At 52.5% G+C, this 23,840-nt stretch overlaps 1 protein-coding gene across 13 annotated transcripts in view; it reads right to left on the bottom strand.

Moving 5' to 3' along the window:
• MYO9B (myosin IXB) overlaps positions 1-23,759 on the bottom strand; it is an 88,524-nt gene extending 64,765 nt beyond the window's left edge. For 12 of the 13 annotated variants that reach the window (XM_084885794.1, XM_084885792.1, XM_084885793.1 and 9 more), the window contains exons 1-2: positions 23,657-23,759; positions 9,546-10,440 (exon numbers count right to left, since the gene is read on the bottom strand). In XM_084885794.1, coding sequence (XP_084741920.1) covers positions 9,546-10,385 — 840 coding nt within the window. In that variant the 5' untranslated portion in view covers positions 10,386-10,440; positions 23,657-23,759. Of the gene's footprint in view, positions 1-9,545; positions 10,441-14,426; positions 14,449-23,656 lie in introns of those variants that run through there. The other variant, XM_084885797.1, reaches the window with a different exon arrangement.
• Positions 23,760-23,840: the final 81 nt, after the last annotated feature.

Here is a 23,840-nt window from a genome sequence, read left to right as displayed (position 1 = left end):
GCCCACACAGTCCCTGCCACCCTCAGCCAGAGTTGTAAAAATACCCTGTGCCTGTGGGACACAGCTAGTGAGTTCCACGTAGGGCCGAAAGGCGAAGACCACGCTGCCAGGATCTTAGGGGGCCTCTACATCCCAGTCCTCCTTTCCAGTCTGTCCAAGACTGCTCTAAGACCCTATGATCCTGACACCAATTCCAAGCAGTTCTCTGACACCAGCGGGGTGTCCTACAACTCAACCCAATCCTGACACTACCTACCTAGTCAGTGTCAACCTCACAGGTAAGGGCTGGGTTCCACAAGACTGCCTCCCACATCCCCTCCAGATGCCAGTTGCATGTCTAAGTTGTAAGCATGCTTTTGACCAACTGGCTATAAATCGAGGTTCCCATGACCCTCTCCTTGGACTCTATTAATTTGTTAAAGCAGGTCACAGGACTCGGGAAACCAGTTTACTTACCAGAGCACCAGTTTATTATAAAAGGATACAGCTCAGGAAGAGCCAGACGGAAGAGGTGCACAGGGCAAGCATGGAGAAGGGGGAAGGAGTTCCATGCCACCCTCCTAGCCCCTTGCGTGTTCACCAAGATAGAAGCTCTCTACCTTTTGGGTTTTTATGGAGGCTCCATTACATAGGCAGGACCGTTTAAATTGTTGGCTGTAGGCTACTGAATCTATCTCTAGCCTCTCTGCCCTTCCCGCAGGTCAGGGGGTGGGACTGAAAATTCCAACCCTCTAATCACGTGGTTGGTTCTCCTGAGAACTGGCCCCCATCCTTAGGTACTTTCCAAGTCACCAGTAGCAAATCGGAAGACCCCTTTCTCACTCTCTTAAGTTAGGAAATTCTAAGGGTTTTGGGAGCTCTGTGCCAGAAATAGGACCCTGAAACCCCCCCCAAACATTTCTTATTATAAAGCACAAAATCACAGACTGTCGGGGGTAGATGTTTGCAGAAGGATTTGACGTGGTGATACAAGTCATCTGGAATGAAGATGGGAATCTCTTCCTTACCTTTAGGAAGGTAGAGTTCAGCAGGTGAGAAGAATGACTGTAGAAACTAACTGTGGAATGACTAGGACAGTGGTAGGACCATTGGTTGTCCGTGAGGTCCGAAAGGTTGGCGACCGCTGATCTAGAATGTTCTGTGTGTACTATAAGTATAAGGGCTCAGTAAACCTTTCCTGCAAAGGGCCAAGTGGTAAATATGTCCAGCTTTGCTTTCAGCTATGGTGTCTGTCACAACTGCTCTGCTTTGCTTCTGTGGCCTGAAAGCAGCCAGAGACTATTATGTAAATGAGCAGGAACTGGCTGTGGGCCAATAAAACTATTGAAACAGGACAGACAATATGTAAATGAGGGTGTGTCTGTATGCCAATAAAACTTTATTTATAGAATCAGGCAGATTTAACCCGTGGGCTGTAATTTGTCAGTTTCTGGTGTGCACAAAAGGAAATTAAACCTCAGATAAGTGCAGTGGATAACCGTGCGTGCTCCCCTGCAGCAAAAGCCAACACAGCGACCCTGGTTCGTTTCCTGTTGGGGAGACACTTCCAGGAGAGCAGCTGAACCACAGCCAACACCTGGCAGTAGGTTTAGAAAGTCACCCCAAAAGAACAGGGATGGAGGGGTGATAAATTCCCAGTGCAAAGAAACCAGTGCTAACTGTATAAAAAAAAAAACCCACTAAAAGTACTTTCATTACATTTGACTGCAAGAAACCCTTCGGGATGGGTGTGACTTTTCAGCTCTAGGGGTCCTCAAATCAGCCACTGCATTTTGGGGCATTGATGAGGAGCTTAAAAAAATTAAAAATATATATATATATTTTAAAATTGATTTCGGAGAGGCAGGGAGAGGGAGAGAGAGAGATAGAAACATCAATGAGAGAGAATCACTGATTGGCTGCCTCCTGCACATCCCTGAGGGAATCAAGCCCACAATCCGGGCATGTGCCCTAACTGGGAAGTGAACTGTGACCTCCTAGTTCACAGGTTGGCGCTCATCCACTGAGCCACACCAGCGGGTGATGGGCAACTTTTAAAATAATATTTTAAGAAGTTCATTTCTCCTGGGAGACCAAACTTGGATAGAAAAGCCAACCCTTACACCGAAGCGTGCTTCATCAGCGATGGGTGGCAGAGACACCAGCACGTTTCCGGTTGTGGGTGGGCAGTGACCATTCTCTTGGCTGTGGCTGGCCTGGAGATGGGGCTGGGTGACAACGCCAATCACCTCTTTCAGAGAGTGAATGAGAACACCAGGAGGGGCCGTTCCCTGGCTTGACGGCCTCGATGAGATGGAAGGAATGGCACTAATACAGTGGGTTGATGTGTAACAATAGCAAGATAATCCTGGGAAAGAAATTGAAACTATTTAGGCATAGAACACAGAACATCTGTTCAACTGAAATCAGTCTTTGCATGAAGTTGGCCTGAAATTTATTCTCAACTGCTGTGATGTACCACTCTAGAGACATGCAGTGATGTCTGGAGGCATTTTTGGTTGTCACTGGGGAGGGAGGTGCTACTGGCCCCTGAGAGTTAGAGGCCAGGGCTGCTGCTCAATACCCTACAGTGCACAGGACACCCCACCCAGGAGAAAGGCTCCATCGGTACCCAGATGTTGGTGGCATGGAAGCGTCGTGGCCTTTGTCCTTGTGTGTTTCTGTCTGTGAGGCCTTACGTCGACATGAGGCCTTATTGACCTTCTGTTCTCTGTGCCATTTGCCTGCCCCTTTCCCCCTCCTGCCCCAGGGTTCCAGCCTTAGCACCTATCTCCTTTAGGCTGCTCTGTCAACCCAAGGCCCCCCAAACATCCTGGGGAGGCCACACTGGGACAGAATCAGCCAGAGATTCTATTCTTCACACTCAGCAGCTATTCAGGGGCTCCATCTCCCTTATGGGCTTTCAATAGCCCAGCTTCAGGACACAAGGCATCTTCTTCTCCCATCCCTGCACCACCACGTCTCCCTACACTGTCCATTTTCCTAGGATCCCATCTCCTTCCCACACTGATGGGTGACCCGATGTGGTACTGCTTGATCTCCCAGCCAGCCACCCCGCCTCTAGGCTGGCCCAGCCAGCCAGAGCCTTGACCAAGGACCCAAAGGGTAGGGGATGATGTCTGAGAGCTCTAAGAAGCAGATCAGTGGTCACGAGATTGGGGGGGAGAGGAAATGGGGAGTGGCTGCTAATGGGGTTTCCTTTTCGGGGTGATGCAAATGTTTTGGAATTAGATAGAGGTGCTTGTTGAACAACATAATAAATGTGCTCAAAAATACTGAATTGTCCACTTGAAATGGATGGATTATACCTCAGAAAGGCTCTTAAATAAAAAACCTAATTGCAGAGGCACACCTCCTCATTCCAGAACCTTCCGTCTCTGTCATCCTGGCTGAGTGTCTTTGCCTGTGTGCTCCCAACACTGGCCTATCAGTGCCCTCTGGAGGGAAGGATATGGTCTGGTGGCCATGAGGACATGGGTCAAGGTGGATGATGACATGTGGTTCTGGGTGACCTGCCTAGGCTGGTGCCATGGTGCTGACAGAGAGTAGTGGGAACAGCAGCTGGGAAGGTGGAAGATGGCTGAGGGGTCATGTGATACTGGGTCTGTGGGGCCCTAAGAAGGTGTTGGTGCTCAGGACCAGGTTGGCACAGATGCCAGTCCTAGGACAGACTCCCTTGGGGCCCCACAGGCAGCTGGAGGCAGCAGCAAGCCGCAGGAGCCCCCTGGGTCCTACGTCTCACTGTCTTGGGTCACTGGCCTCCTGTGGGCATGCTGAGCAGCTTGGGGCATCACTGTTTCTCAGCTTCCTCTCTGTGTGTGGGCCAGGGCACAGCGGCTACACGAAGGCCCTGAACCCTGGCACACAGTAGCCTCTGGCCGCTTGGGAAAGCAGCCTGACAAGCAAGGATCCTCATTTCATTTCTGCTTTCGAAATTAAAACCTATGTGCATTTGTGAATGTCAGTGGCATTGTTACAGTTCAGGAAAGACAGAGAGAACCCAGGCCTTAAGCCCTCCATGCCAAGCCTTGATGCCGAGGTCTATGGCCAAGGAAGAGGCACATGTCCTGGGAGTATTCTGCTATGGGCTGCTGCATCTGGGGGGAGGAGGGGGGAGGCTCCCTGAGAAAGACCCCGGACTACTCAAGGCCCTAGTGTGTCTGCCATCTGCACCTTCAGTGTTCCCGAGCTCAGGCAAGTCCCACATATGTGTCGTGCTTGGGGAGGGAGGGCGGCTCAGAGGGCAGGCTGCAGCTGAGCCCAGTCAAGTGACACCGTGTGAAACTGTGACAGCAGCAGTTAAGTGCAGCAGGCGACGAATCAGCTGATTGGAACCGGCTTTCCACAGCGCCCCTTTCCTGTTTTCTGGTCAGAATTGCACAGTGAGGCTGCAACCCGCGTCCGGGAGGTGGGGGTGGCGCCTGGTGACACTCAAACCTCAAAACAACTCAACTTCTCCTTTTGTAGAGCTGTAAAAAGTCCCAGACCCTGACAGCGGTGCCGATGTTTGGCCAAGGTGAGGAGGAAATCCTCCACGAAGATGCAGGGAGATACCATGAACTCAGGCTCGTGCTCCAGCTGGCTTCGAGCCCTGGTCCAGCTATGGCTGCCTGCCGGGCGGCCAGGAGAACCCAGACTAGAGTAGGTTGACTTGTGTCCTGCCCCCCTTCCCGCCTCCAATATGTCCACGTCCTCATCCCAGGAACCTGTGAATGGGTCCTTATTTGCACAAAGGATGAGATCATCCTGGATTCAGAGTGGGCCCTAACTCCAATGGCAGTGTCTTCATAAGAGAACGGAGAGCAGAGACACAGAGACACACGGGGAGAAAGCATGTGGAGATGTAGGAGGAGACTGCAGTGATGGAGCCACAGCCAAGTAATGCCAAAGGAAGCTCCCAGAAGCAGGGGGAGAGGCCTGGATCTCTTCTTCCTCAGAGCCTCCAGAAGGAGCCAACCTGCCCACACCTTGATTCCAGACTCCTGTTGTCTTAAGCTCCTGAGTTGGTGGTACTTTATAATGGCAGCCCCAGTAACTTGCATACTAGTGTGCCTCTCTGCAGCTCTGTTTTCTCATCTTTAAAACAAGCAGAGCTGTTTTGAGGGCTCAGAGAGGTGACAGATAGAAACGGTGGCACCCGAAGCTTGACAGCCGAGTGGGTCCGAAGGCCAATAATCAATTATTCCTGTTATTAGAAAGTGCCCGTTGGATCAGCACAGGATGGCTGGGACTGACTTACGGACAAAATGGTTGGCACCCGAACGAAACGGTGACTGGGTCTCGTGGGATCACGAGCTGTGACTCCAGACAGCTGTTCTCACCCAAGGAAGATTCTGCCCCCCAGGAGACACTTAGTGATGTCTGGGTACATTTTTGGTTGTCACGACTGGGGGAGAGGTTGCTTTTGGAACTTGGTGGGTGGAGGCCAGGGCTGCTGCTCCACACCCTGCAGTGCTCAGGATGTCCCCCCCAGAGAGTGACCTGGCTCCAGACACTAGCGGTGCCTCAACTGGGAACCCCAGCTCTAAATTAAAATAACCTTCTCCCTTTCCGAAAGGTCGCCCCAGGAAGAATGTTTATGGCCCTGATGTGGATTTGGCTAAAGCCAGTTTTGGAAGCTGGCGCGGGCACCGCCCTCTAGCAGAGCACCGCCCACCAGCAGATCCTAACTGCTGGGGAAACTTGGCTTTGCTGGCTCTTGCTGAGGCTCGAGGGAGGCAGCCAGGTCAGAGGCATCTGACTCACAGGGTGCAGAGGCCTGCCACTGAGGGTGACTAACGGCACTCCAAGAATGTGCCAAGATCCCTTGAGGCAACTGCAGGGGGAGGAGCCAGGAGGCCAGATGGGAGACACTGGGCCTCCAGGATGACTGCTGAGCCGGGGTGGCCCTCAGGGAAGAAGGCGTCAGACACTGCCAGCTGTCCCTCAATGGGGGCTGTTCTGGACATGTCCCCAAAAGTCACGTTCAGGTCCTGATCTAGAACCTGTAAACATGGCCTTATTTGGAAATGGGGTTGTTGCTGATGTAATTAGAATGAGGTCATCCTGTGTTAGGGTGGGCCCTAACTCCAATGACTGGTGTCTTTATAAGAAGAGAAGGCAATGTGACAACCGACAGAGGGAGAGATTGGGGTGATGCAGCCACAAGCCAAGGAATGCCTGGAGCCACCAGAAGCTGGAAGAGACAAGGATGGGTCCTCCCCTAGAACCTTTGGAAGGAGCATGGTCCTATTAAGACCTGGATTTCAGACTTCTGGCCTTCAGAGCTGTGAGAAAATAGTGTCGGCCCTCTGAATTTATGGGGATTGCACCTGTAGATTCAACCAACGGAGGATCAAAAATATTAGGGGGAAAGAATTCCAAAAATTTCCCAAAAGCAAAACCTGAATTTGCCAGGTACCGAGCACTATGCTGAATCCATGTGAATGAAGTGGTACACGGGCATACCTGGCTGTAGCCTCTGTGTAAATACGTGCTATCTGCAATTATTGCCATTATATAGATGGAACTTGAGCATCTGAGAACCTGGGTGTCTCCTGGGTCCAAGAACCAGTCCCCTGTGGATCCAGAGGGACAACTTTAAACCCCTGTTGCTTGAAGCTCCCCGTCTGTGGTACTTGGTTATGACAGCCACAGGAACCTCATCCAGGTGCCCTGGATGGTCCTTAGCTAGAAGAGAAAACTATACCCTGATGCCAAGGCTACACCCTGCCTCCACACCATGTCATTGATACCTCAGGGCTCAGCGTCCTCACCAAGCATGGGCACACCCACTTGCCTGCCTGGTTCCACGAAGGGAGCACTTGGCAAAATGCTCCACTTGGTAAACACTGGGTCTGCCCTCTCATTGATGCTCTTCATTTCTTTCTTTCTTTCTTTCTTTTTTTTAAAAAAATATATTTTATTGATTTTTCACAGAGAGGAAGGGAGACAGATAGAGAGCTAGAAACATCGATGAGAGAGAAACATTGACCAGCTGCCTCTTGCACACCCCCTACCAGGGATGTGCCTGCAACCAACGTACATGCCCCTGATCAGAATCGAACCTGGGACCTTTCAGTCCGCAGACCGACGCTCTACCACTGAGCCAAACCGGTTTCGGCTCTTCATTTCTAACGTCACTGACAGCCTGCAGCATTTCAGTCAGGATTGATTGGTGCCAGGAACTAATGCACTGGCCTAGACCACATGTCACAGTTCCTGATACTTGTTGGGAGGACGGTGGGGCCATTGGCTTCACCACAGCTGAGTTTCAGAGCTGGGATGGAGCAAAATTGAACCTAGGACACCCTCCTTAGCTCCCATGTCACATAGGGCCCTCCTTGCAGCCCACAAGGCCATGAATGATTTGCCTGTCACCTCTCTGTCCCCACTGCCGGGCCCTTGCCTTTCTTCCAACACACCGGGCATGGTCCAGTCTCTCAGCCTTTGCACTGGCTGGCCTCCTATTGTATGGACCTCCCCCTCTCTCCAGGTCCAGCTCAGCATCACCTCTCACCTCCTACCCCCTCAATCCTTCTTCCTTGGGCCTGCTAGCTTCTTACTGGCTCCTAGCCCTCTGCCTGCCTTCTCATCACTGAGGTGACGGTTCTCCTCAGGCAGGTCTTTGTGTCCATTGTTGCCACTACATAGCCCATGCCTAGAACAGTGCCTGGCACATGGCAGACATGTGCGCGAAATATTTGTAGAATGAATGAACGAGTGATTAGAATAGAGGAGGTAATGCATACATAGTACACAGCATTAAAGAGAAAAGTGTCCATTCTGCAGCTAGGTTATTCAGTAGTTTTTAAAACATCTACACAAAATATGACAATCTTTCCATTACATATATAGAAGACAGCAACAGGCTGCCCATGTAGGCAGAGGACCAGGCCATACAGCCAGTCCCAATGAATTTCTTGCTGAGATCATCAGGGAGGAAGAGGAACTGAGCTGTATTCAGCAGGCGCAGTCTAGATGTGATTTCAGTGAATTTGCACAGCAGCCCGAGGCAGCTGCTTTAGGCCCTCAGCTTGGGGGTAGTGGGGGGGGGAAGAGAATGGCAGAAGCTGGAGGTCAACGCTCCAAGGTAGGCGAGAATCCTGCACCCCCAAAGAGGGGGATCTGGATGGACAGGTTATGGCACATCCAGATAATGAGGTGTTAATTGGCAAGCCACATGGGGGAATCTTACAAGCATAACGCTGAGGGGAGGAAACTAATCTGGAAAAGGCAGAACGATGGAGACAGTGAAAGATCAGCGGTTGCCAGGAGTTTGGTGGGAGAGGGGATGAAGAAGCGGAACATGGGTTTTTTTAGGGCCGGGGAACTACTCTGTATGATACTTTAACAGTGGATATGTAACACGGTACAGCTGTCCAGATCCACAGACTGTACAACACAGAGGGAACCCTAAAGTAAACTGTGGACTTCAGGGATCTCTTGTACTATCTGCTCAATATTGCTATAAACCTAAAACTGCTTTGAGAAATACAATAACTTACATTGTAATGAATAAAATTAAACCCTTAAGATTAAAATTACTTTTATATAATTAATAATTATAAAATCTTTTTTTTTAAAAAAAAGAAAGAGTCCTAGATGCCAAACCCGGAGCCACACAAACTCTGGGCCACACAATGCCCGGCCCTCTCCGGTGATGACGGTTGGGCCGTGTTCTGGAATGTGGATGCCTCTTGTCTTAAGAACCCGAGAATGAGGAACTGTGCGTGGTCATTTCTGCTGCCCCTGCGTCCAGAGGGCTTACCCCTAACAACACATCGATGTTTTTCATGGGGTTTGGCCATGGGATACTGGACAGGGTTTCCTCCCCCACTGACTGTACAGCGCTGCCCGGTGGCCCCCTCATCGCCTCACTGTCCCTCAGCCCCCAGGCCTGCATTATGCCTTGATGGCTTTCTTTCATGCCACAGCCCCACTGGAAACCCTCCATCATGAACTGCTTGGTGTGGACATGCCATCCTTTTATTTCTGGGCCCTGGAGTACAGACTGCTGCCTCCCAGACGTCAACAGTGTGTATCGGGCTTTTTTTCTTCTTCTTCTTCCAGATTCTGATGTTTTGATATCTAGGGCCTTCCTGACCCTGGAGGGATTGCCCCTCCTCGGGTTAGCCACCGCCTAGAGAGGGCAAAGGACTTGCCTGTGAGCATTTCTTCCTTATGCAAACCCACCCAGAGCCCACACTCCTACCACCTCTCCTATCAAGCTTTCACACTCAGGACCACTACCCACCGGCCCTGATCACCCCAGGGCCAGATTCTGGGCAGCCCCTATGTCCAAGAGCCCGCAAAGGATTCAAACCAGCCGGTCTTAAACCTGCTCACCCTGCCTCACCCATCCCTCCCCTTGAAAATCACAATAGGGGCCCTTGGCCACGATTTCCCCTCACTCCTGCCTGTTCCTGACCAGCCCTGGTGCCTCCTCATGTGGCCCTGTTTCTAGCAAAGCTCCTGTTTCTAGGGAACCGTGAGTATAACAAACCATCTTCTCGCGATAATAAAACCCCCACGTTAAGGCCCCTTCTGACGACCGCCCTGCTCACCTCTAGCACGGGGCCGGCGCCCAGGATGGTCCTCTCAACTCCACTGGCGTAGCCCTTCTGACTCAGGGCCGTGAGGCAGTGGATCAGGAAGTTGGTGGTCTGTGTCTTGCCTGAGCCGCTCTCCCCCGAGATGACGATGCACTGGTTGACACGTTTCCGGAGCATGGCGTAGTAGGCCACGTCGGCCAGCGCGAACACGTGTGGCTCCAGCTTGCCCAGCTGCTGGTTCTCGTACATCTTCACGTACTTGGGGTTGTAGATGGGGAGGAACTTGAAAGGGTTGATGGCGACAAGGATGCTTCCTGCATACGTGTAGATCTTCTGCTGTAGGAAGCGGTGCTTGAGGTTCTTCAGGAGGTTAGCCTCGGTCAGCTCAGGGAGGTTGCACAGGTCGTCAAAGTCCGCCTGCTGCCTGGGCAGGAGGCCGCGCTCCACCAGGCGCCGGGCGGCTGTGGCCTGGGCCATCAGCTGCATGTGTACATACTTGATGGCCCCGTCTGAGTCACGCTCTTGCAGCAGGAAGTAGTAACCGTCCTCCTGCGGGTGCTCGTCCTGTGCCCGTCGAGGCCACAGCAACACGCGGTGTACAGGCGAGTCGTTGGCGTCCAGCACCCACTCCTCCCCGCCTGTCTCCTTGACCTCCACCAGCACGTAACGCTTGGTCCCATCGAGCCGAAGGCTGGTGACGGCGTCCTGAATGACGTCCGACGTAGTGCTGTCCTTGGTGGCCGTCACACAGCACGAGGCCTGACTCTCGCTGGTGGCCAGCTGTGGGTAGATATGCAGGTGATAGGCCGCCGGCCTCTGGCAGCCGGAGCTGCCTGCCTCGTTCACACTCATCTTGCCAGCCGCCTGGCTTCAGCATGCCTCCCAGGCTCAGGGCACGCTTCTGGAGCTGAAAGGGAGGGGGCAGCACCGTCAGAGCGGTAGTTGTGGTAGGAAACACTGACTCCCACCCTAGAAAAACATCCCCAAACCCGAAGTCTGAATACCCTGCCAGATAGAGCTCTCCCGGAAAACCAACCGGTGGTAAGAGCCTCTGACTGTCCTTAAAGGTGACCTCTGTGACTTGCAGATGACAGCACCAGCCTCCCTCCTCCCCAAAATCCTTCCCCTGGAGTTTACACCATCTCAGCCCCCATCCCTCCTCACTCAGGGTCAGCCTATCAACCTGCAAGCCCAATGATCACAGCCTTTGCCAGTCCACGTCCCTCCTGGCTTCTCCTCTTGGACAACATCTCCCCTGCCAGCTCTCCAAGATGAAGACTCGGTCCCACAGGCCTTGGTTACACCTCCACAATATACTGCAACAGCAAGAACCTGCCTTAAAACTCAGGGATTCTGAAACAACAGGGTACCCCCAATTCCAATGAGGAGGACCAAGTCAAGAAGAGCCCCCAAAAACTCACTCAAGAAAACTGCTCAGAATGTATATGCTTCTAGAACCCACAACCCCAGTCTTCCATGGAGAACATCAGACAGATGTCCAGCCAGTCCTCCCAAGACCACCAGATTATTAACAAGGAAAGACAGAGGAGACGTGATGATTAAATTCAAGGGGGATTCCAGGATGGGGTCCTCAACTAGAATAAGAACACAAATGGAAGAATTGGGGACATCTGATAAGGTCAGGAGGCGGGTTAATAGCAGTGTATTAATGTCCATTTCTTAACTGTACAAATGTGCCTGATAATGTAAGATGATCACAATAGGGGAGAGAGTGCGGAAAGAAGACGGAACTCTCAGTACGGCCTTTGCAACTTTTCTGTAAATCTATAATGACTCCAACAGAAGAAGTTCATTTTCAAAAGATGCATTTGTTTCTGAAGACATTGCAGAAAAAGATAAGCTGCAGCCAATGTTGGCAACAGTGAATGTGAGAGGCATAAATATATGGGCGTCAGGTGCGTGCTCACTGTGCCACCAAGGCATGACTGAGGATACAAGATGAACCAAACTTGGCTCAAAGCCCAGTGAGAGAAACTGATATGCAAACAAATGTGAGAGAGTATAAACCACAACGACGCACATGCATGAACACACTCATATGAATACACTCGCTCTCATGCACTCACACACAGAACACACGTGCATGTTCACATGCACATATATGAAAGCACACAAATAAACATGGACATGTGTGCACAGCACTTTCATATGCACACACACAGAGCCAGGGCTTTAGGCAGAGATGACACGTCTGTGACTTGCACTCTGAAGACATGGCTGATAGGCACCACAATTTCCGGAAGTGTGAACCAGCTCACAGACTGGGGGCTTCAGACTGTCTCACACTCAAGCTGCCTAAATGCAGGTGGTGGAGACGTCACATGAAGAGTCTTTCTCCCTCCAGCAGACACCAACCTAAGCAAGGAGCCATCAGAGGCAAGTGACATGATCCTGCTCTGTGACCTTTACCACCTGCTCTGATGAGGGTCCGGTCAAGGCCTGGATGGGCCGAGGGCCACCCACATCCTCCAGGGAAAGCTGATCACCAGGCGCTTTCGGAGCCCCGCTGTGAACAGAGGCCTATAGGAGACATTTGCAGCTCTGGGGCCCTTGGTGGGGGTAGCAGGAGACCCTGTGCTCAGAGACTGGAGATTGGGGGGCTGGGGTGGGGGGGGCATTAAAGAACTAGTTGATGCATGCCCCACCCCAGGCCAGGAGGAAGCAGATAAGGCTTGCTCCAGGCAGCTGCTGATAGACAGGGCTGCAGGGAGGGGGGGAAAGGGGTGGGGCCAAAACCAGCTGAGGCCACTTGCCACCAAAGGGTCCACCTAACTGCCCTGCTGCAGCAATGCCTCTAGCCGTTGTCAGAGCCCACCCAGGCCCACCACGTCTGCATCCTCGGAAATGCCTCTGTCAGACCTGTCTGGTGGCCCTTACCTGCTGAGTCCGGCCTCACCTGGCCCTTCTCTCCTCCCAGAGCAGCCCCCTTTCCCCACTTTCCCAGGGGCTTTAGGGGGAAGACCCTCCAGCAAACAGCTCACATTGCCTTAAAGCCAGAGACACTAATAAATCCTTCTCCACAGCAGGATAGAGCCTGGTCACCTCCTTGCTTCCACGCAGCCTGAAGCCAGCCTTCCCCATTCCCATCTGCCCCTCAGTCCACTGCCACCACCCACACCATGGAACCACTGCCCCTTCCACCAAGGGAAGATGCCACCAAGCTCCCTCTAGTCACACCTGCTGCCAGGGGCCTCTCCCAGACCGGCTCACTTGCTGTGCAGCCAGCATCACCTATACCTGCCCTAGTGCAGGGACCCCTCGTGCCCTGCCCCTGGGCTCTGTTCCCCGGACATTGACTGCCCTGCACCCCCTCAGTTCTGTGCTCATGTCCAAGGACACCTGCCCCACCTCCAGCCCACCACAGCCACCTCTACCTGCCCTGCCTGGAACATCCAAAAGGCTAGTTCTCTGCTCCTCTTACCGACCACATCACATCTGCTGTCACCATGTCCCCAGAACAGCTGGCCAGAAGGTCTTCCCATGGAGCACCTGGATGCACTGGTCTAGATGTGGGTGTCCCAGCACAAAGCCCCCTGGGGCATCCCCTGGCTGGTCCTCGGAGCCCCCCGGTCGGTAGGCCCCATACAGCACAGCCACTCTTCCATCTCCACACTGGTGAAAGGAACACCGTGGCCACTCCCAACCCAGCCCAAGGCCAGGCTCCGAGGCCAGACCTTGCAGGGTCTCTCCAGCCCAACCATGGAGAAGCTGCCCAGAGCCCCCTGTGCCACAGGAGGGCCTAACTTTCCCCAGTGAGCCAGACAACCATTCGCCTACCCCCAGACCCTGCCCACTGCTTTGCACACCCAAATCCCAGATGGAGGTCTGCCCCACCCCGCTGCTTCCTTGTGGTGCCATCCTTAACCTCAGCTTGGCATGTCATTCAAATCCCTCTGCCAGGTCCCAGGAATAATGTTCCCGGTGCAAAATCCCAGGACGCACCTTCTGGCCCAGCATCCCTCATGCCACAGGTGGCACCATTTTACCTATAGCACTCCACTGATCAGACCCTCCCTGGGCACAAAAGAGCATCTTGTTCCTCATATTACTTTGACTGTCAGGCTGGATTTTTAAAAAAATTATGTCTATCGAACAGCTGTTTTTCTATTTTTGTAAGTTGTTCATGTCTATTGCCCATTTCCCCCCACTGAAGCATACTTTGCTTACTGTTTTAGAGGAGCTCTGTGTATAGGAAGGCTATTAAACACTTTGCCCTGTCTGATGAAACTAAGTCATATCAATTTACTTTTGAATATGGTGTTTTTTGAGACAAATGCTATTGTACATTTTTCAGGCTGTCAGATGCGTTGTTTATTGTTATTTTTATGTCTACTGCCCATTCCTTTCCCAAATCTGGTTAACATAGGACTATACCTTCCCCTTCCTTTTCAGATTTACTCCTTTTGTTAATCTCTACCCAATGATACTTTTCCCCATTGATTTTTAGAGAGAGGGAGGAAGGGATGGAGGGAGGGAGGGAAAAAGAGAAAGTATGAGAGAGGGAGAGAAACTGAGAAACAATTATGTGAAAGAGACACATCCATTGGTTGCCTCCCACACAGGACTGAACCTGTTACCCAGGCAGGTGCCCTTGACTGGGAATCGACCTGGAGACCTTTCCATGCGCAGGTTAATACTCTAACCACTGATAAACACCAGCCAGGGCCCAGATTTATTCTTTGCATTTAAGCCTTTACCCATCTGGAAATTATTCCAAAAGGTGTCTGAGTTTCCTAGTGCTGCTGCAACAAAGCACTACAAACTAGGTGACTTAAACAATCAAACTGATTGTCTCACAGTTCTGAAAAAGTCCAGCGGGGCTGGCTCCTAATGGAGGCTCTGAGGGAGAATTCACCCAGGCCTTTCTCCCACCTCCTGGTGGCTGCCACCAACACTTGGTGCTCCTTGGCTTGTAGGTGCTTCATTCTCATATCTCACTCCATCATCACGTGGTGCACCTCTCTGTGTCCTTGCCTCTTCTTATATAGACACCAATGATTAGATTCACTATGAGTTCATCTTGAGATCTTTACATCTGCAAAGACTTTATTTCCAATCAAGGCCACGTTCTGAGGTTCTGGGTGGACCTGAGTTTTGGGGACATTAATCAACCCAGTAAAGTGTGGGAGGGTAAATGGGGATTCAAATGATTTTCTCTAGAGAGTGAAGTGATTGTTTTAACGCTTTTTATTCAATAGTCCTTCTTCCTCTGACCAGGAGCCCCGCTTGTCTGTTAAATATCACATGTAAGTTATTTGACACATGTGATCTCTCTCTGGGCTGATGTCTGCGTGGTGCCATGCTGCTTTGATGATCACAGCTTCAGAGCCGTGACAATTCATGGATAAATCATTATTAACTAATTGTCATTAAACAATGACATCTGTCGGAGGGGTTTTCTTTGGCTTCCAAGCATGCCTTCCTCGTTGAGTCTTCACAGCGTCTGAGACCTGGAAATCCCTCATGCTACGGCCTAAGGTCCTTGTCACAAGTGGATGTGAAACCTGTGCCTCAGGAATCCCCAGACTGAAAGGAAGCAGGTCTGGGGCTGAGGAACTGGAGGTGGCAGGTCCCGGGGGTGGAGGGTGATGGTGGTGAGACACAGCTTGGCAAGTGGCAATCGCAGGCTGCAGCCCCGTGTAAGGGATAGCAGGTCCTAAAAACCCATGTGTCCGTCCTTCATCCAAACATCTCACCACATCTCCCGAAGTTAAAACGCCCGTTCTGTCCTCCAACTAATACTCATAGAAGTGCATACACTGTGAACAAAAACAAAACATACTCCCACATGGATGGAATCTGTCTCTCCAGGACTCATGGGAGAACTATGAGAGGACCAAAAGGTGAAAATGAAATGCTCATCAAAGGATGAAGGTAAGCAAAATGTGGTCTAGCCACACAGTGACATATTAACCAGCCATAAAAAGGAATGAAGCATGGATACATGTGTAGTATGAACTTAGAAAACATGCCGAGTAAAAGAGGCCAGACACAAAAGGCCACGTGGTATATGATCGCATTTCTATGAAAGTCCCCAACAGGCAAATCCATAGAGACTGAAAGCAGACTAGGTTGTCAGGGGGTGGGGGAGGGGAGATGGGAGTGACAGACTAATGGGGATGGGGTTTCCTTAAGGGGTGATGTAAATGTCTTGGAACTAGAGGTCATGGTTGTACAACACTGTGTCTGCACTAAACGTTATTAGTAGTGAATTTTATGTTATGCACATTTTACCACAATAAATAACTCCCACGGTGAAAAATGAAGGCTTTGCAAACGCCACACTAGTGTACTTTCTGCACTCTGAGAAGACGTGACCCTCAATTCAGGGCCTTTCTCCCATGCTCTTAGGGAAAGGAGACGGAGAAGGGGAAGCAACCACAAATTCGGCCCCAGGGGTGGGTGAGTGGGCAGATGTGAGCTCAAGGCCTGGCCAAGGCTTGATGCGTGAAAAAGCAAGGTTCTGCCTATAGGTTTGGCGAACAATCTGGAATTTACTGGAAAATAAGGCGGACGGGGCCTCCAGAAAGTGGAGTGGAGCAGCTTCGTTTATATAAGGCCATAATTTGCAGCCACATGTTTATCGGATGAAATCATTCTCAAGCTAAAAGGAGGAGGCTGGCATGGCTGTAGAATCATGTAGGAGGTACCACTTAGAACACACAGCATTTCCACATTTCCATGCGGGTGTCCTTGAATTTTTTAGTTAGAAATGATCAGGCGCCCTAGCAGGTTTGGCTCCGTGGATAGAGCGTCAGCCTGTGGACTGAAGGGTCCCGGGTTCGATACCGGTCAAGGGCATGTACCTTGGTTGTGGGTATATCCCCAGTAGGGGGTGTGCAGGAGGCAGCCAATCAATGATTTTCATCATTGATGTTTCTATCTCTCTCTCTCCCTTCTTCTCTGAAATCAATAAAAATATATATTAAAAGAAAAGAAATGATCATGTGAAGTTATTGGGAAGATGGATGCCGAGAAACAGCTACAAAACAAGTGTGTTTCTCAGTCAAGGCAGCTCAGAGCTGGAGGATACCTTAGGGTTTAGATTGGGGTGATGCGATGCGGCCACAGCAATGGCCCTGCTGACACCCTGATTTTGCACTTCTGGCCTCTAAAGCTGTGAGAATAAATTTCTATTGTTTAAGTTGCTTGGTTTGGGGTACCAGCTTACAGCAACCCTGGGGCACAAATCCAGGTCCCCAGTGCAGAGGGTACTGGACACTCCAAGTACAGACACCCTCTCATAACTGTGGCCTGAGTGTGTCCCTTTCTTCCCCCAGGCTTTCCAGTCTGGCCCAACCGGTCTGAGCCCTGGAGAAAGCCCCTCCCCCAGGCATGTGCTAGGGCAGCCACCTCCTCCGGCAATTCCATTCACCTGCCCCTGAAGACCCATCCTTCCCCAGGGGTTTGCAGCTGCATCCTTCACCCTGTCCTGTCAACAAAGGTTTCTCAGTCCCTCTTCCCAGCCAGAGAGTGAGAAGGTGAAGGTGTCCTGGCCTTCAGGAACCCTGACCACAAACCAATCCAGGAGCAGAGGCATTTCTACCCAGATGCGATGTGTGTCACACCCAGGGACACCCTAGGAGATGGTGGGAGACATTTTTGGTCCTCCCCATAGAGGGGAGGAGGGATGGTGCGACTGGCACCTGGTGGGTGAAGGCCAGGCACACTGCTCAGCACCTACAGGGCACAGTACGACACCCACCGCAGGGAATGATCCAGCCCCGGATATTAGAGGTGCTTTGGTGAAGACAACTGACCAGGGTGGTTATTTTGGAACAGGAAGCAGAAAGTGCTTAGAATAGACAGTTGTTGAGGCCTGTGCAGTGATGGACAGGCCTAGCGCTTGGGGATGGCGGCCCAGGGAGGGTGGTGAGCTCCAAGGGCAGAGGCAGCCTCAGAACAAGGGGACCAGTGTGACCGACAGAATGAGGCTGGAGGGGGCGGGGCTGGGGTTGAGGAGGTCAGATCCTACCCAGTAGCCTGGTGAATGTGGGATGGAGTTGAAATTTTCATGCAAGTTTGATGGGGAGCCCCGGCTGGCTGGGCACAGGGAGCACCAGGGCACGAGTGATACAGGAAGGGGTTAGCCAACCAGCATGTGACAGCTGGACTACCATGGGGGAGGGGAGAGAGGAGGGATTCCCCACTGGGTGGCTCCAACAGCAGTGTGTGGGGAGACTGATGGTAGCCGAGCCAGGCACTGGGACGCAGGTGGGTTCTGGGTACAGGGGGACAGGGACGACAGACCTTTGAGGCTCTGTAGGAGGCTGGGCTCTGGGTCTTACAGGTGACCGGTGGGCTCGTAAAGACGTGGAAGGCCACCGGGGAAGAGGGACTGGATGGGCAGAGGAGAATCACACAGTCCACCTGTCATCATGCTCAGGTGGAAAGCCACGTTGAGAACCTCCTGTGGGCAGAGCTACGGTGACAACACATGAAAGCCCTGCTTCGGAGCACGGCTCGGCAGCCCTGGAGAAGGAGGAAGCCTTACTCTGCTCTAAGGTCCACAGGACCCGCTCTCCCCCCACAGCCTGGGACATGTGCCCATGGACCCCCTGTTGCAAGTCTGGGGACACTCTCTGCCTCACTAGTTGCAATGTGGGATTTGGGCAACAACAACCATGGAGCGGTTTATCTCATGCCTGGAACTGAATAGCTGCTCAATTAACACTGGTTGTTTCTGAGCTTTTAGCAGAGGAGATAGTTCACAGAAGCCACTTGCTGCCTCCCACCAAGAGCCCCTGTTTGTTTCTTCAATAACCTCTCCTTGGGCTCCTTTTTAGAACATTCCCACCATCACAAAGAGACCCTGAACCCTTTCGCCATAGCCCCATTGTCCTAACAAGACCCCCACATCCATCCCTCTTTCCCATTCTTGACTTTGCCCACCCTGGCAGCATGGGGTACTCTCTGGCCCAGAGTCACCCCTCCCATCTGTCTGTGACCTCCAGTCTCATGGTCTTCACATGAGCAAGGCCTCTTTCTCACAGCTATGAAGCACACACCTGCCCAGTTTCTGACACAAAGATCTGGTTCCACTTTCAGACCCAGTGATACCTTCCATCACATGGGTGTCTGATGGTCCAGGGTTTTGACCTGTTATTAACATCTTTGGTCATAGCCACCAAACAGCTCCCTTCCCAGCCTATCCATGCACTGTCATGGCATGTCATGTCAGCAGAGTAAAGGTGATTCTTTAGGCTAGCCACAAATTTGGTAATACTCAGGACAGAGTCCACAGTATGTCCCGACTATAAACCTTGGCTGGACCCCTGGTGGAGACACACACACACACACACACACACACACACACACACACACACGGGGCCTCCCAGGTCTGGCTCCAAATGTGCCCCTTGCAGAGTCTGAGATACTCTCCTCCCCAAGCCGGGTCCTTGCCTCTTTACAGTCACCCCACGTGTAAGGAAGGACATGTGTGAGTTCTGGAAAATTCCCTAACAGGGAGCTGCCAAAGTTCATGTGACCAACCTGCCCACCATCCCTAGAATGTTTACTTAAATGAGTGAGACAAAACAAAATGTACTCGCTCTCTATGGGTCCAACTATTTGCCCCAAACCCCTTTACTAAATAAAAATAAAACTGGCCCCTTACCCAGTGTTATGGGCTGAATTGTGTGTCTCCATCCCCCTTCCCCAATTTATTGTGTTGAAGTCCTAAACGCCAACATCTCAGAATGTGACTGTCTTTGGAGACAGAGCCTTTATTATTCATTTATTTATCCTCACCTGAGGATATATATTTTTATTGCTTTTTTTTTTTTTTTTTTTAGAAAGAGAGGAGAAGGAAAGGGAGAGTGTGAGAAAATGAACTATTGATATGAGAGAGACACATTGATTGGCTGCCTCCTGCATATGCCCTGACCGGGGCTGGGATAGAATCTGCAACCCAGAAACATGCCCTTGACTCGGAATCGAACACCCAACCCTTTGGTGTGCAGACTGACACTCTAACCACTGAGCAGCACTGGCCATGTCTGGGGTACTTTTTTATGGCAGCTGCAGGAAACTCGCACAGCCATCAGTGACAGCAGTGAAAAGCTCATTATCACACATACAGACCCATGAAGCAGGGCAGAGCTGGGATATAAATGAATGAGTCAGACCAGGTCAGCTTATTCGTCACTCTGACTAATCCCCAGGCCAAATGCTTGAATCACTACTTTATTTATCATTGGGATCCGGCGGCGGCGAGGAAAGAAAGTCTCGACGAGGAAATGAGTAGAACCCAAACTGCACTTCTGAGACATGCCCACTCTCTAAGACCCTTTCTGGGTCCAAATGAAAACCGGAGAGGTGAAGCGATGGGGCTCTGCAGTGGCGGCAGCAGGCTGGCTCTTCAGGGGCCTGGCAGTGCTCAGACAGAACCCTTTGTTCTGTGACTCCCTCTATCCAGGAGGACAGAGAGAAGGGCCTGTCTTGCTCTGTGGGGCAGCCGAGCAGGGGCTGCCTGGCACAGTTGGTTGGGGACTCGGGGACATACAAAGGGCTGGTGGGTGGGGAAGAAGGGGAGGAGGGACATGGCCCCCCGAGGGCTCGGGAAGGCCCCAGAACGTGCATTTCCTCGCATGGAGTTACAGCAGCGTCACAGTTGGGGAACAAGCAGAGAAGCATGCTCTAGGCGCAAAAGTTAGACAATTTGTCTAACATTTTTTTTGTCTTAAAGATGGACTGGCTCCTGGAGACAAGAGGGCAAACATGAGAACATAATGTAGCTTCCAGAGCCACCTTGATCCGGGATCACCTCCAAAGTAGCTCTTGAAAAGAGAATCAAATACCTCTAATCTCAGAAGAAAAGCAACAATTTGTGCCAAGGCAAGGACGGTTCCTGCAGAAATCCAGGTCAGTGGTGAGACAAAGAAGGGAAAGACAATGGCATGGCTGTCTGGGCGAAGGCAGACAGCCCCCGCTCATCTCCTGTCCCTCCTCTGCCGGCCATTCTTGATGTGTGCTGTCCAACTCCCCCTGGTCCGTTCCCAGTGGTGCTTCCTTTTTATCCAGTCTCCAGATTAAGAACTATCTGGATGGCAGAATTCAGTTGCTGACCTCTTTTCCCCACTCCTGCTCTGGACGGCAGCTCACAAGGAGCTCAGCTTACCCCACAGATCCACTGAGGCGTTGGTGGGCCTGGGGCAGGAGCCAGATTTTACTACAGAGCAGAGGTTCTTGCTGTTGGCAATTCTGCCCTCAAGGGCCACACAGTATGTCTGGAGGCGTTTTTGGTTTGAGGGGTGGGTGCTATTGGCATCTGGTGGGTGGAAGCCAGGGATGCTGCTCAATATTCTAAATTTATGGGACCCTGACCCCTCAGCAAAAAGACCCAGCCCCAAATGTGAATGTTGCTGCAGGTGAGTAACTCTGCTCCAGAGATCTGGCCCTCACCCATTTGGGGTTACTCAGATCCTTCCAGTTTCTAGATCACCCAGGGAGCCATCTCTGAAGTCACCACCTCCCCGAGCCTCAGTATCCATCCTGGGGAAACAGGAACCAGGCCCTCCTTGAGGAACAAAAGAGCTGGAAACGAAAGCGTCTATCACAGAAGGGTAGCGCTGCGCAGGAACCTGTTTGTGCAAATCTGCCTTCCAGGTTTCATTTCACACCTCCATATCCTTCAAGGCTTGGCTTGCGCCCAGCCAGGTCTTCCGGAGAAATTGCAGGAATTCCCAAGCCCTGAAGCTTGCACTCGTCATTCCTCATTCTATTCCTATGACTTCTTGAGCTAGCTCTGTTGCTGAACCGACTGCCACTCAACTCCACTATTCCTGTTGGGGTGGTGGTGGGGGCACGTATTCATCTCTGTGCCCTGGAACCAGCCCCCAGCACAACTAGCCCTTGCTTAAGTGAACACTGGGTCCACCCAAGACACACAACTTCGAGGAGATGAGGAGAGGGAAGCGGCAAGTTAACAAGCCCCTATTGGGGACGGAGAATGACTCCTACAGCTGAACAAATGGGAGATTCCTGGATCTCACCTGTTTCTTGGAGTCATAGGCCTGGACCTGAGGGGACTGTCTCACCCAACAGTTTCCAGCCACAGGATGCAGTTAGAGCTTTGCGAACAGTGTGGTGTGCAAAGCAATTTGGGCACTGCAGACTTTCCATTTGAAACATGAAAGTGCAGTTTGTTTGTTTTTTAAATGGTTTTTGGATATAAATTGTAGAATAGAAGGCCAAACCACTGCAGCAGGGAGGGGAATCACCAGTTGGGGGGCTGCATAAAATCCAAGGGGGCTGTGTGTTGGGCACACCAAGATTATCAGGAGGGGTTGGGTTTCAAAGTTGAGAAATGCCGACTGAGGTCAAGTCATTCATTTTGCAGGTGAAGAAACAAAAATACTTGATGGAGGTGAGAAACCCCAACATGAGACCACCCTCCAAGAGAGCCTCCCTGACCATGCTCCTGGTGCAGGCAGGAGAAAGCAGCCAGGGCCATGCAACCAGAAGGTTCTGGTCCTCTTTATTGGGGCTGTTCTGGCCAGGGCAAGTCTATGCTCAGTGTCTGCAGAAGGCGTGACTGGGCTCTGAATGAGTATCCTGGAGCCACCTTTCATAAGGACCAGAACATTCTGGAAGTGAAAGGGGTAGCTATCTTTCTGTGATCCTCTTTACATTCAAGCTATCCAGATTTATCTCCTGTATGAGCTATAAGCCCCGGCTCCCCAGGCCTCTGGCAGATCCCAGACAAGGTTCACTGGTCAGGAAAGGGGAGAGATGAATGCTGATCAAAACCGCCCCATGCAAGGCCCTTGCCAGAATCGGGCCCATCAGATGGAGAAACAACTTTCCAGCTGCCCTTGTCACCTCCCACTGCTCCTGGGTAGCTTGAGAGCCTGGAGACTCCTAGACCTGAACACAGCAAGGCAGGAGCTGGGACCCTCCAACTGCGGGGCACCATGTCTCTACCTCAGACAAAGAGTGCAGATGAGGCTCTCCTTTTGAGACCCCTGGCCTTCAGGCATACTGAAGAGAAGCAGGGCACTCTGGCTGCCTCTGGGGCTGAGCTCACAGCCGCTGGAGGACAGATTTCCTGTATGTCGTTTTACCCATTTAAGTCCAAGGATGCAACTGCGAGGAGGTGGTGACAGCCTAGCACACAGGGAGCGTGCACAGGCACTCCCTCCCCTCTGAAACCCAGTTCCGGTCCCAAGGAGGGCCCAGAGTCTGCTTCCTTGCTCGCGGGGACACCCTACAACCCCCTCTCCCCCATCCCCCAGGGCTTCAGCCAGCCAGGTCTTAACAGAAGAGTTGTGTGGTTTTCCAGTCCGGAATCCTGGCCCGGAGAGCGCTGGGACTCACCCAGGGTCTCCCAGCGGCTGGGGGTGAAACTGAGAAGATGAATCCAGAGACGCCCCCACCAATGTCCGCGGGCTGCATCCCAACATCTGAATGGGGTCACTCTACAGTCCTTCCTTCCCCCTCTTCCCCAGGCGCTCCCTGGACAGGCCCTCAGTCCTTGCCATAGTTTCTACCCTCTTTTGCTCCCTTCCTCCGCCCATGTTCCTCTTCCCAACTGAGCGGGCCACCGCACCAGCGGGTTCAGAGCCTCTTGCATTTATGAACACCCACTGAGTCCCAGGCGCCGCCCCGCCTCAGGCACCGTTCTTCGTTCTTCCACCCCTTCAGCTGCGGACAGATGCCCCCAGGCTATCCTGCACCCCTTCCCCCGATCGCACCCAAGCTGTCCCGCCCCCACCAGCCTTGCCTCCCTCCTCCCCCCCCCCCCGCGTGGGCCCCTCAACACCGCCTCCTTGCCTCTACCCCTCCCAGACCCGTTTCCTGCGACCCCTCAACTACCACTGAAGCCACGTCCTCTTCAGAGGAGCTGCTCAAAGCCACAAGACCTACCACCCCCACGAGCCCACAAACTCCTTTCCGAGGCCCGTCCCACCAACTTTCTTCTGTCCCATCCAGCTCGCGCGCCGTCTCCGGCCACCCCTCCACGACCCCCAAGCTCGTTCCCGCCCCCCACTCCATCCCTGCCTCCACACACTCCCATAGCCCCCCTCAGCTCCGTCCCTACACTGCAGCCCGCCGACGCGAGCTTCGAAACGGAGCCCCCACCCGCGGTTGGAAGCACTCACCTGGGCCTCAGCCGCCGCGCGCCGCCGCCGGTCCCGGGCCGGGTCCCCGGCCAGCCCGCCCGCCCTCCCGCCCAACAATCCTCCGGCCGCTCCGCTCCGCTCCGCCCCGCCGCGCCCGCCGCTCCCCTGCGCGCTCCCGCTTCCGGGTCCCGGAGGGGCGGGGTGGGGCGTGACGCCAGCGCGC

This window comes from Pipistrellus hanaki (assembly GCF_964339955.1).
Source record: "Pipistrellus hanaki genome assembly, chromosome: 5".
NCBI lineage: Eukaryota > Metazoa > Chordata > Mammalia > Chiroptera > Vespertilionidae > Pipistrellus > Pipistrellus hanaki.
Note: the sequence above shows the minus strand (reverse complement) of the source record. Positions and strands in the feature narration are given on the sequence as shown.